The sequence below is a fragment of the Leucoraja erinacea genome, chromosome 4, assembly GCF_028641065.1.
Source record: "Leucoraja erinacea ecotype New England chromosome 4, Leri_hhj_1, whole genome shotgun sequence".
Classification (NCBI taxonomy): Eukaryota; Metazoa; Chordata; class Chondrichthyes; order Rajiformes; family Rajidae; genus Leucoraja; species Leucoraja erinaceus.
The window spans coordinates 518,041-532,180 of record NC_073380.1 but is presented as its reverse complement, the minus strand read 5'-3'; the positions used below and the strand labels follow the sequence as shown (position 1 = coordinate 532,180).

The window sequence follows — 14,140 nt, the reverse complement described above, 5'->3', positions numbered from 1 at the left end:
AAACTGTGTGTGGTTTTACTGACCAGTCAGTGCCCTTAATGTTGTTTGAAAATATAGTTTGGAAATTCTAAAGCTGTGTTGTCTTTGGTTTGGAAATGCTAAAGCTGTGTTGCCTGTGTTGCCTAATTAAAGTTGCCTTGCCTAATTAAAGTTGCCTTGCCTTCTATATAATGAAAAGTCTAATCTTGACCACTTCCTGTTTGCGGTTTATATTGATTTTAGAAAAAACACTACCACGTACGACTGTGATTTTTCTTACTCAGTGTCCCCCTCCGCTCATCAGGTGCCGAGAATTTTTCCCATCGATAAAAAATAAAAGTGTTATTAGTGTTTAAAAAATGTTGAGATTCTCTCTTCTGTCAATCACGCCATGAAGGCCATGCCTCTTCTGGTGGGTGGGGGGAGGGACTACAAAACCCAGAAGTGTGGGCGTGGCTCAGTCTCTGCAAGATGGAGGAGGGAGAGGTCACGACTCGCTGTCTTTAGTGGCCTTGCACCCTGCTTGAAATGGTATGAAACTGCACTTGAATTTGGTGGCCTTGCACCCTGCACTGCACTTGAATTTGGTGGCCTTGCACCCTGCTTGAAATGGAATTTAAAGGAATAGCCATGAGTCAACTGCCGGCCCACCAGCCGTGAGTGAATGAGCTGCCAGCACAACAGGCTTGAGTGACTGAGCCACCAGCTCAAGAATCCATTCGGCCCAAATATCAATACTAGCACTCTGGAAAACAGTCCCTTCAGCCCACAGCATCCATAATAGTGCTCCAGAAACCCCCCCCACTGGCGACCAATATTGGAATTGGTGGAGAGATGGAATATTCCGTTGGGGGACCAGCCTTACCGTGTGATGCTGGGACCTAACGGGTCCCACTTAGTCTAGTGTATGATAAATCTGTGATGAGGAAATATTTGCAAGGCTACGGAGAAAGGGCCAGTGGGTGAAACTAATGAGTTGGCATGGACGTGAAAGGCCTATTGACCTCCTTCTGGCCCCCTAACTATTTTATTATGTCAATTTACATTGGTTTGTTGCAATGGATGCACTGGTTTGTAAAATTGCACACACTTAATGAGAGGTATTGGCTAAAACATCATGAGTTGTCCTCATGAAAATCATGCACAGATGGCACTGAAACAAGCTGTGCAGGTTCCCAGACAGCATTTTAGTGCATGATTTTAAAGACAATTTAATGTTAGACGAATAAAACTAATGAATATTTGTTAATTTCTAACTGGACTGAAACTTTGGTAACATTCAGCTGAATTTAAATATTTCCAACTGGTGATTACTACTTATGCAACAAAATTACAGATAATCTGTTCACTTAGGATAGTCAATGTAGAAAGTGAACAATTCGCATGGTTGTAATAAACAGTACACTTTTAATGTTGGCAAGAGAGGGTAGAAGGTCTTTTAATTTGCACCAATCTATTAAAATAAAAGAGAATTTCATCCTAAATCATCAGGAACATACAAAAATTCCCCACTGGCTTTTCATTTCACTCCTCTCCTTATCTGACACCCTTATGCCCGTCCCACTCAGACGATTTTATCGGCGACTACGCGAGGTTAATGCCTGTATGGTCGTGAGTCGTCTCCTCAAGTCACCTAAAGAGTCGTAACGTTTTTCTGGTCCACGCTGGATTTTGAAATGTTCAAAACTTTTCAGCGACTGTGGACTTGACGTAGCTTGTCTTCTCCTGTCGTAGGTGCTGTTGTAGGTTGTCGCCAGGATGACGCAGGTTGTTGCCAGGTGACGTTGGTTGTCACCTGACTGAAGACTGAATTGTCTTCAGTTGCCGCAGACAGAGTCGTTGCTTGTCGTAACTTGTTGCGGGTGAGCGTAGGTTGACTTTGGTTGTCGCTTGTCAGGTCGTAGGTTGCCGTAGGTTGCGACGATTGGGTCGCTTGACGTCGACTATGTGTTGGGTTGTCGTAAGGTGGGGGGGGGGGTGTCCAGTCACCGGTTTTTCGGCGACCTGCCAGGACTGTGACAGTCGCCGTCAGTCGGCGAAAAAAACAAAAAAATGCCTAAGTAGGACAGGCCCAGTTTTTATCTCTTGCCTTTGTCCACCTATCTGTTAATCAAACACCCCTCATCTGTGGGAAAGAACTACAGATGCTGGTTTAAATCGAAGGTAGACACAAAATGCAGGAGTAACTCAGCGGGTCAGGCAGCATCTCTGGAGAGAAGCAATGGGTGACGTTTCGGGTGGAGACCCTTCTTCAGACCGATGATATTTTGGGTCGAGACCCTTCTTCAGAATGGATGAAGGGTCTCAAGCTGAAAACGTCACCTATCACTTGCAAGGCATTGTCCTGCTCCCAACAGTCAGTCTGAAGAAGAGTCTCTACCCAAAACATTGCCTATCCATTCCCTCCACAGATGCTGCCTGACGAATCCTGCCATCACGAATAGTGAAAGGCTTGGGTAGAGTGGATGTAAAGAGGATGTTTCCAAAAGAGGGAGAGTCTCGGACCAGAGGTCACAGCCTCAGAATTAAAGGACGTTCCTTAAGGAAGATGAGGAGGAATTCTTTGCCACAGAAGGCTGTGGAGGCCAAGTCAATAGATATATTTAAGGCAGAGATAGATTCTTGATTAGTACAGGTGTCAGGGGTTAATGGGAGATGGTAGGAGAATGGGGTTAGGAGGGAGAGATAGATTAGCCATGATTGAATGGCGGAGCAGACTTGATAGGCTGTATGGCCTAATTCTGCTCCTATCACTTATGCCTTAAGACCTGCTGAGTTATTCCAGCACTTTGTGTTTCATACACACATCAGAGGATATTACCAAGGAACAATGGTAACCAAATGGACTGTTAGCTTAGTTAAAATTTCCACTATGCACCTGTCAGATTGCCACTTCTACCAGAGAATAAAACGTCCAAAGTTAATAGACTCACCGTTCATGTGGCACTGCAAACCAATACTCGTGTTTCCTGTCTCTCTGGGCATACTGTTGCATGGATGCACTTGCTACAGACACAAATGTCTTCCTCATTGGCTTCCCAACTCTCAGGCATAAAAATTTGTGAGATCGATGTCGTCTTCTCTCCTTTGGTACAATATTGCCTGAAATACAATGTTACATACATAATAATTAATCCCTTTTGTTTTTAAGATCAAAATTTTTGTTGGAGTGCACAGCTTGCAGCTTCATTGAATGCAAGATTTGGGAATTCTTGAAAAGGGAAAGAGGTACTATTTTTAGACTCTAACACGTGATTAGTTTAGCTTCAGGAAGGAAGTGCTTACAGGGGCTGTCCCACTTGGGCGACCTAATTGGCGAGTTTAGAAGAGTTTAAGAGAGTTTGAAGAGAGCTCTATCTAACTCTCTCTTAAATCCATCCAGTGATTTGGTCTCCACTGCCCTCTGTGGCAGGGAATTCCATAAATTCACAGCTCTCTGGGTGAAAACATTTTTTCTCACCTCAGTCTTAAATGATCTCCCCTTTATTCTAAGACTGTGGCCCCTGGTTCTGGACTCGCCCAACATTGGGAACATTTTTCCTGCATCTAGCTTGTCCAGTCCTTTTATAATTTTATATGTTTCTATAAGACCCCCCCTCATTCTTCTAAACTCCAGTGAATACAAGCCTAGTCTTTTCAATCTTTCCTCATATGACAGTCCCGCCATCCCAGGGATCAATCTCGTGAACCTACGCTGCACTGCCTCAATCACAAAGATGTCCTTCCTCAAATTAGGAGACCAAAAATATACACAATACTCCAGTTGAGGTCTCACCAGAGCCCTATGCGACTGCAGAAGAACCTCTTTACTCCTATACTGAAATCCTCTTGTAATGAAGGCCAACATTCCATTAGCTTTCTTCACTATCATGTTGAAGACCTCCTTCGACTATGTAGAAGACCTCCTTCAACCTCCTTCCACCTCCTTCGACTATGTTGAAGACTAGCTTCGACTAGCATCGGGAAAATTGGATACCGAATAGTGGAGAGTGAAGACGACCTCCTTCGAACTCGTTCGACCTCCCTTCGACGATGATGAAAACTATCTCCGACTACCTTCGACTACCCTCGATTACCTACGACTAACATGCCGATCTACTACGAACTACTACGACTAAACCTACAAGTAAAAAAAGTATTGATTTTTTCCATTTTTACTCGCGGGCATTTTTCAACATGTTGAAAAATACGCTGCGACCTAGATTGGGCCTCGAGTACACAGCGACCACTCTCGAGCATGAAGGAGAGTTACAAAGACCTCCTACAACCTCGTGTGTACCAAATTGCGAGTATGTATTGAGGGCAACCTCGCCAGAACTCGCGGATTAGGTCGCCCAAGTGGGGCAGCCCCTTAATTTACAGTGTTTTATGCAACGCCTATAAAAGATTGAAAATTAGATAATAGTATTATAGGCTATTTATTGTAATAGATAATACGTGCAGGGGTAGGCCATTCGGCACTTTGAGCCAGCACCACCATTCATCCCCAATCAGTACCCCGTTCCTGCCTTCTCCCCATATCCCCTGACTGCGCTATCTTTAAGAGCTCTATCTAGCTCTCTCTCTTGAAAGTATCCAGAGAACCAGCCTCCACTGCCCTCTGAGGCAGAGAATTCCACAGACTCACAACTCTTTGTGTGGAAAAAGTGTTTCCTCACCTCATTCTAAATAGCTTACCCCTATTCTTAAACTGTGGCCCCTGGTCCTGGACTCCCCCAGAATCGAGAACATGTTTTCTGCCATCCCGGGAATTAACCTTGTAAGCCTACGCTGCACTCCCTCAATAGCAAGAATGTCCTTCCTCAAATTAGGGGACCAAAACTGCACACTAAGGTCCTGTACAACTGCAGAAGGACCTCTTTGCTCCTATACTCAACTCCTCTTGTTATATAGGCCAACATGCCATTTGCTTTCTTCACTGCCTACTGTGCCTGCATGCTACTTTCATTGACTGATGAACAAGAACCCCCAGATCCAATTGTACTTCCCCTTTTCCCAACTTGACACAATTTAGATAATAATCTGTCTTCCTGTTTTTGTTACCAAAGTGGATAACCTCACATTTATCCACATTAAACTGCATCTACCCACTCACCCAACCTGTCCAAGTCACCTTGCATTTTCATAGCATCCTCCTCACAGTTCACACTGCCACCCAGCTTTGTGTCATTTGCAACTTTGCTAATGGTACTTTAAATCCCTTCATCTAAATCATTGATGAATATTGTAAATAGCTGCGTTCCCAGCACCGAGCCTTGCGGTACCCCATTAGTCACTGCCTGCCATTTTGAAAGGGACATGTTAATCCCTACTCTTTGTTTCCTGTCTGCCAACCAATTTTCTATCCATATCAGCACTCTACCTACCCCCAATACCATGTGCCCTAATTTTGCCCACTAATCTCCTATGTGGCACCTTATCAATAGATAGCCTAATTGATTAAAACCAAACAGGATATAAAGTAAAATAGACATCTGAACTACTGCAATGTGGGATAATTTGATTGGGAAGGCAAAACAGATGATGTATTATAGTAGACATGCTGGAGTAACTCAGCAGGACTAGCAGCATCTCTGGAGAGAAGGAATGGGTGACGTTTTGCATTGAGACCCTTCTTATAGTTGAAAATTGTGGGAGTCAGCTGAGTTCACTGAGAATTGTTGTAGCTTAATTGGCAGAAGAGCCTGCATATTGATGCATAAGGGAAGCGGGGAATTAGCAGGACAGTTTGATTTAGTTCAGTCACATCTCTTGTTATGGAATTGTTCAGGCACATGAAGCTTCTATTTGGCCCACAATGTTCCTCCATCTCTTTACAGATCAGTTAATCAATTCCAACTCCTAGCTCCTTCTCCTTGCAATTTTTCACCTAGCCATATACAGAGCCAAGGTACACAAAAAAGCTGGAGAAACTCAGCAGGTGCAGCAGCATCTATGGAGCGAAGGAAATAGGCAACGTTTCGGGCCGAAACGTTGCCTATTTCCTTCGCTCCATAGATGCTGCTGAACCCGCTGAGTTTCTCCAGCTTTTTTGTGTACCTTCGATCTTCCAGCATCTGCAGTTCCTTCTTGAACATATACAGAGCCAATTCTCTCCTGGAGGCCACTGTGGAAACTACCTCCACTACATCTTTAGGTAGTGCATTTCAGATTATAACAATATGCAGTTGGTAGACTGGGCAATGTTCAAGGACTCAGCGATGGACCCGAATCAATATGTCACAGTTGTTACTGACTTAATAAGGAAATGTGTGGAAGAGTGTGTTCCCTTGAAAACCATCCGAGTGATCTCCAAAAGCAAAGCCTTGGATGAACCTGGTGGTCCGTAATCTTCTGTGAACCAGATCTCTGGCATTCAGGTCCGGTGATGCAGGTTCATACAATGTCCAAGTAGAACCTTGATAAGGCCATAAAAAAAGCAAAAAATAATTTTTGCTCTAAGTTGGAGGAATGAGGTGGACATTCGGTAACTGTGGCAGGGCTTGCCGCTATCACTTCCTATAATGCGAAAGCAGGAAGTAGCTCAAGCAACAGCAAAGCATCATTCCAAAACGAGTTCAATGCATTCTACGCACACTTTGATGGGGAGAATATTGATATATATTGCTATGCCTTTCCGGGCCCCCATAGCCCCCTGATGGTATTACAATCAGTCATGGAGATCAAGATTAGAAGATCCTTCTGGAGGGTGAACCATCGGAAAACATCTGGACCTGACGGCATACCTGGTCATGTTCTTAAAACCAGTGCAGGCCATCTGGCTGGAGCTTTAGTGGCCAGTTTAATCTCTCATTGCTGAGGTCTGAGGTTCCCACCTGCTTTGAAAGGGCAACAATAATACAGGTGCCCAAGAGTAAGGCGGCATGCATGAGTGAGCGGTGGCACTAACGTCTGTAGTGATGACGTGCTTTGAGAGGTTTGGTATGGCGCATATTAACTCCTACTTCAACAAGAACCTGGATCCACTACAATTTGTTTACTGCCACAACAGAGGATGCAAACTCACTAGCTCTCCATTCTGCACTGAACCACTTGGACAATAAAAACACATATGTCAGGCTGTTGTACATAGGCTACAGCTTTCAACACCATCATCCCCTCCAAAGCAGTTGCCTAGCTCACGGAAATGGGTCTTTTAGCATCCATTTGCAACTGGATCCTTGACTTCCTTATCAACTGACCACAATCTGATTGCATCATGGCCTGGTTCAGCAAGTTGAACGCCCGGGAACGAAGAAGGTTGCAAAAAAATAGTGAACACAGCCTTGTCCATCACGGTACTGACCTCCCCACCATCAAAGGAATCTACAGGAGTCACTGCCTCTGAAAGGCAACTGGCGTCATCATAGACCCATACCACCCTGGCCACATTCTCATTTCACTCCCATCATCGGGAGGAAGGTATAGGAGTCTGAAAACGGTAAAGGTTCAGGTTCAGGAACAGCTTCCTCCCTGCAACCATCAGGCAAAATTGTTGGCTACTTTAATGTTCCCATAGCTTGGGAACATCGCATTACAATAGCAATACAGGAGGAGGAGTTCATGATATTCAGGACAGTTTTCTAGAATAATATTTTGTGCACCTGACCAGGTGCAGGTTCATTTAGATTTGTCCAGGATTAATTAATGATCACTGGGTAAAGGATCGTTTGGGGAAGAGGGACCTGGATACGACTGAGAGCGGTCTTAAAATAGGGTCACAATCTTTATGGTATTTTACAAATAACAATGCATTTCGTTGTCTCTGTACTGTACACTGACAATGACAACTAAAATTGAATCTGAATCTGAATCTTTATTTTAAGCAATTACATAGATGTGGTGGCTAAAATGATTTAAAAAAAAAAGCCATGTCACACGTTTTAAGTATTTTATAAATCTCAACAAAGATACATCAAGTGAGGAATATTTTCAGGGAAAGGGAATCAATCCACAACTAATTAAAGAAGTAACAATGGTACCAGACTGATAGAAACTCTGATATAAAAACAGAAAACTTGTGAAATAAAACAGAAAATGTAGGAAATATCGAGAGAGAAAGAGTTAATATTTTAAGTCAATAACTTTGTCGAGTCAAGGGTGATTGTCATGTGCACCAAGAAAGGAAACATTACATTCTTGCATGCTGAAGTTTTACACCCTCATTAACACAACAAATAAAAATACAATAAACAATATTAAATTAAACTTTCAATAATACTAGGTAATCGGATTATAATAGTGCAAATAGAAATACATGATGCAACCAACGCAAAGTCTGTAATAGATCTTTGCTGAGAGAGTTGTGGTTAAGGGGTTAATCAGTTTGGTTCAAGAGCCTGATAGTTGACAGGAAAGGGCTGTCCTTGAACCTGGAGATCACGGTTCTAAGGTTCCTATATCTTCATGATGCTACCAGCAAGATGAGAGCCTGGCCAAGGTGGTGCGGGTCTTTCATGATATTAACCACCTTTGAGGCAATGCTTTCTGTAGGTTCTATCAATGGTGGAGATATCAGTACCTGTGATGTACCAGGTAATGTTCACCACTCTCTGCAGTCCCCATCGTTCGTGCTTTATTTATAATTGACAAATAGAAAGGAGAATACCAAAATAAACGTGAGCTGTTCTCATTCACATTTGCTGCCTGACCTGCTGAGCGTTTCCAGCATTTAATTTTTATTTCAGATTTTCAGCATCTGCAGTGTTATTTTTAATCTTTGAACAGTAATAGCATAGCAATTGTTGCTTTCAATTTCAGTGGGCTATCTGTGCAGCTACTGAAAGATATAATCTTGTCTGCAGACAATTGTCCAGGAACGATGTGCAAAGATATATGTAGCTTCTGCTCACAGAAACACAATTTCTATGACTTAATGAAAAGAAAGCTCCAAAATAAATAGAATCAATGCAGATGTTTTAATCTGCATTTTAATATTATGCCCCATGAAGGCTCCTCATACTGAAAATAAAACCACATCAGCGTCCATCCATTGCACCTGTGGTTCTGGCCACCTCACAACAAACATGGAGCATTGCTTAACAACAATAAGTTGGATCTATCAAGAGTCAGGTATGATTTTAAATCAGTTGTACTTATTGAAGATCTTTTGAAACATCTGCCTGAATTGATGTTGTTGTGGTTGTAATTTCAGCAGTCAAATAACCACAATTAGATATATCAGGACATTTATTTCCAAGTAGCTGTTATAATATAGGTAACTCACCACAATGGGAACCACTTATTCAGTCAATTAGACAGATCTGCACTGGCTACCATTGTGCACAAAGTGGATGTAACAACATGTAAACATGATGTGCATCCTATCTTGCCATTGCAATTTTGCATTTGCATCTGTGTCAATTTAATGGACTCAAAAGCATGCAAACAAAATTCAAATAATATGCTGATTTCATCAATGCTCCCAAATAAGTAAACAATGTTTGCTCGACCTAGCGAAAACAGATATAACTCTGATATTACATTGTATTTATTTCAGACGATACCAATTTTTATTGCTAAATCTTTCTTTGATATTATTGACTCCAAAATTTCTTCATATATATGGCAGAATAAAAATTCCAGAATAAGTAAAAAATACTTACAGAAATCAAAAAAAGACGGTGGTTTGGCCGAACCTTAGATTCTACTATTGGGCAGTTAATGTTCGTTATTTAACGTTTTGGACAAAAGATTTAGAAGATACCCAATGCCCAGAATGGATAAATCTTAGACAATAGACAATAGGTGCAGGAGTAGGCCATTTGGCCATTCGAGCCAGCACCGCCATTCAATGTGATTATGGCTGATCATCCCCAATCAGTACCCCGTTCCTGCCTTCTCCCCATATCCCCTGACTCCGCTATTTTTAAGAGCCCTATCTAGCTCTCTCTTGAAAGCATCCATAGAACCTGCCTTCACCGCACTCTGAGGCAGAGCATTCCACAGACTGACCACTCTCTGTGAGAAAAAGTGTTTCCTCGTCTCCGTTCTAAATGGCTTACTCCTTATTAATAATAAATTAGATAGGCATATGGATGAGAAGAGAATGGAGGGTTATGTATGAGTGCAGGCAGGTGGGACTAAGGGAAAAAAAGTTGTTTGGCACGGACTTGTAGGGCCGAGATGGCCTGTTTCCGTGCTGTAATTATTATATGGTTATATGGTTATTCGTAAACTGTGGCCCCTGGTTCTGGACTCCCCCAACATCGGGAACATGTTTTCTGCCTCTAGCGTGTCCAAGCCCTTAACAATCTTATATGTTTCAATGAGATATCCTCTCATCCTTCTAAACTCCAGAGTGTACAAGCGCAGTTGCTCCATTCCCTCAGCATATGACAGTCCCGCCATCCCGGGAATTAACCTTGTAAACCTATGCTGCACTCCCTCAATAGCAAGAATGTCCTTCCTCAAATTAGGGGACCAAAACTGCACACAATACTCCAGGTGTGGTCTCACTAGGGCGCTGTACAACTGCATATCTTTGCTCCTATATTCGATTCCTCTTGTTATAAAGGCCAACATGCCATTCGCTTTCTTCACTGCCTGCTGTACCTGCATGCTTACTTTCATAGACTGATGTACAAGGACCTCCAGATCCCGTTGAACTTCCCCTTTTCCCAACTTGACGCCATTTAGATAGTAATCTGCCTTCCTGTTTTTGCTACCAAAGTGGATAACCTCACATTTATCCACATTAAACTTCATCTGCCATGCATCTGCCCACTCCCCCAACCTGTCCAAGTCACCCTGCATTCTCATAGCATCCTCCTCACAGTTCACACTGCCACCCAGCTTTGTGTCATCTGCAAATCTTGAACGCGATTCTATGCAAGGGCTATCATTGGCTTCTATTCGAGGGGCCTCGTTACCTTTTACAATTACGAGATTGAATAAATACACGACTAATCCAATAATAAGACATACATTCCGAATATGGTTTCAATTTCGGAGGTTTTTTGGATTGAATGATTTTATCTTATCGAGTTCAATCATATCTAATTTTCTCTTCCAGCCTTTCTGTTAGGGAAGAGGAAGGGATTAGTAGCTTTTCGTGATGCTTTTGAATGGTTGTTTTATGTCTTTTGAACAACTGCAATAAATATAATTTACCTAACTCACACTTTTTTAGATATTTACAAATTTAGACATTTTTTGAAGGCTACTCTACCCTTTTTTCCGTTACCACATCAAACCGAAATCTTGGAATTTTTTAAATATTTGAACCCTATATCAGAAAGGCTTAATAACGACTATTTATGAGTTGATTTTGAAATTACAAATAGATATATTTTTTTATAAAATTAAGAATGACTGGGAAAGAGAACTCCAAATTTCTCTATCTATAGAGAAATGGGAGAGGATTCTTCAATTAGTTAATACTTCCTCAATGTGTGCAAGACACGCTTTGATACAATTCAAGGTGGTTCACAGAGTTCATATGTCAAAAGATAAGTTAGTTCGTTTTTGTGGTCATATAAATCCTACCTGTCACAGATGTAACTCTGAAGTGGCTTCACTGTCCTGCCACTTTTGGAAAAATATTGGAAAGAAATCTTTGATACTATTTCTGTAGTTTTAGATATTGATTTACAACCTACAATACAATACAATACGGTTTTATTCGTCACATTGCACATAAAGTGCAAGTGAAATGAATTTGCCAGCAGCGGTACAATGATAAAGAACACCCAAATCACACAAAAAATTTAACACAAACATCCACCACAGCATTCATCACTATGGTAGAAGGCACAAAATTTGGTCAGTCCTCCTCCATTTAAGTTGGTGTGGGTCGCAGGGCGGCAGTCGAAGATTTAAAGTCCCCGTCACGCCTCAGCCAGAAACACCGCAGACCGCAGGGCTGGCGGTCGAAGCTCCCCTCCAGAGGTGATGGTAAGTCCACGCCGGGCCCGCGGTAGAAGTAGGCCGCAGGCCGGCAGTAGTGGCTTCTTCTTCTCCCGGGTCCCCAACGAGGGATCCCAGGCTGCGGAAGTCGCGCCAGCTGGAGCTCTGCAGACCGCGACTTCAGGCCAGCGAACGGAACGCTCCCCGCCGGCGACCCCCAGCGAGGGCTCGCCCGCTCCACGCCGAGAGTCCGCGTTGCGCCCGCCACTAAAGCCCCGGGCATGTCTCCGGGAAAGGACGCCCAATCCTCGATGTTAGGCCACGGGGGAGGCGACCTGGAAAAAGTTGCCTCTCCGTGGAGGAGGCGACCGAAACGGTTTCCCCCTCACCCCCCCACACAAGACACACAAAGAAACATTCAAAACACACTTTAAAACCTCATCCGATTACTGTAATTTTTGGGCTACCAGTTAGATTCTATTCATTTGTCCCGTTCCACCCATCGGCTGATTGCTTTTACCACATTCATTGCCAGAAATCTGTTTTATTTAAATGGAAAGACTCTAACCCTCCGACCACACTCCATTGGTACTCTGAAACGATATCATGTTTAATTTCAGAAAAAATCAGGTGACATTGTTGAACCCTTGGTTAAATTTGATATGACTTGGGAAAGATTTTTTTTCAACATTTTCACACAACATAAATTGTCCCCTCTCCAACCGTTATAAAAATTATTTTATCTTTATACGGTGGAACGGACTTGACGATAAACAGGGACTTAAATTGTAGAAATTCTTTTCTTTTCATCTTTTTGTTTTTTTTATATATAAGTTTTCTTTTAAACATTTAACTATATTTACATAGAGACCGGGAGGTCTATATTCAATGTGTATTTTGACACTGGACTCATATTTAGGTTATACCTGTTATTAATGTAATCCTGCTCCCTATGTATCAATATCATTGTTATGTTTATCATTATTCTTTTTTTTGTTGTTTTGTTCTCGTTTTTGAAAAAAAAAGCTAATAAGATTTTAAAAGAAAAGAAAGAAGTCGCATCTTGGATGTATGTATACGTGTGTGTGTGTCTTCTGTCTTTCTACCTTTGTCGCTAGCGCAGAAACTTTCACACATTATTAATCACATTAATCCCGTCGACAAAATAAACTGCTTCACTTCACATTAATGCTATATTTCACATTACAGCGTTTTAAAAATACCCGAAACCAAGCTGAAAATCTTTCAACCTGCTTCCAAAGTAACATCACAATGCCCCGCAACGGGGGGGTGGGGGGGTGGGCAGGTACCAGCTTCACGGGACGTCAGGAGGAGGGCTGCATTTAAATAGGGGCTTGCACGGAAGGTCATAAGGTCAAAGGGCATGACGCACAAAGTCGTTTAATCTTTCTGCAGTACCACACACGCAACACGTACGTTCTTACCTGGTAAAAACCGCCACCATCTGGGGGGAAAGGAGATGGGGGGGGGGAAGAGGAGGGAGAAAGTGGTGGAATATTGCGTTGGGGAGCAGACCCAACCGGTCTGCACTTTGTCTAATTCTTGAGCATAGCCTCCTTGCTCATGTATTCAAAGCTAATATCTTGCATGTCATCTTAGTCCTGTTATCTACCTGTGCTACCACCTTCAAGATCTATAGACTTGTATCTAGCAAGGTTCCTTTGTTCTCCAATGCTTGTTAGGGCTGTATCATTCATGGTGAATATCCTAACCTTATCAGTAGTCCTAAAATGCTTCAGCGTCTTATCAGGATGCAACACAGCACTGTTTATGAACAACTCCATCCAAGACCACAAGAAATTGTGGACGCAGCCCAGACCATCACACAAACCGACCTCCCTTCCATTGACTCCATCTACACTTCATGTTGCATTGGCAAGGCACCAGCATAATCAAGGATGAGTCTCACCCCGGAAACTCCCTCTTCCATCAGGCAGGATGTACAGAAGTGTGACAACGCACACCTCCAGATTCAGAGACAGTTTTTTTCAAGCTGAACCATCCCATCACCAACTGGAGAGCAGACCATCTACCTCATTGAATACCCTCAGACTATCTTAAATTGGACTTTACTGAACTTTATACACGCAACAAAAAGCTTTTCACTGTACTTCACATGACAATAAACTAAACTCCTGACATTGGTCTGGATTATAACTATATAACCATATAACAATTACAGCACGGAAACAGGCCATCTCGACCCTTCTAGTCCGTGCCGAACACGTATTCTCCCCTAGTCCCATACACCTGCGTTCAGACCATAACCCTCCATACCTTTCCCGTCCATATAACTATCCAATTTATTTTTAAA

The 14,140-nt window shown here is 42.5% G+C and overlaps 1 protein-coding gene across 1 annotated transcript in view; it reads right to left on the bottom strand.

The window, feature by feature from the left end:
- LOC129696081 (oxidation resistance protein 1-like) overlaps window positions 1–14,140 on the bottom strand; it is a 147,361-nt gene that overhangs the window by 65,767 nt on the left and 67,454 nt on the right. Inside the window, exon 7 of the mRNA XM_055633489.1 lies at window positions 2,913–3,081. Within this exon, the coding sequence (XP_055489464.1) occupies window positions 2,913–3,081 (169 nt within the window). The remainder of the gene's footprint in view (window positions 1–2,912; window positions 3,082–14,140) is intronic.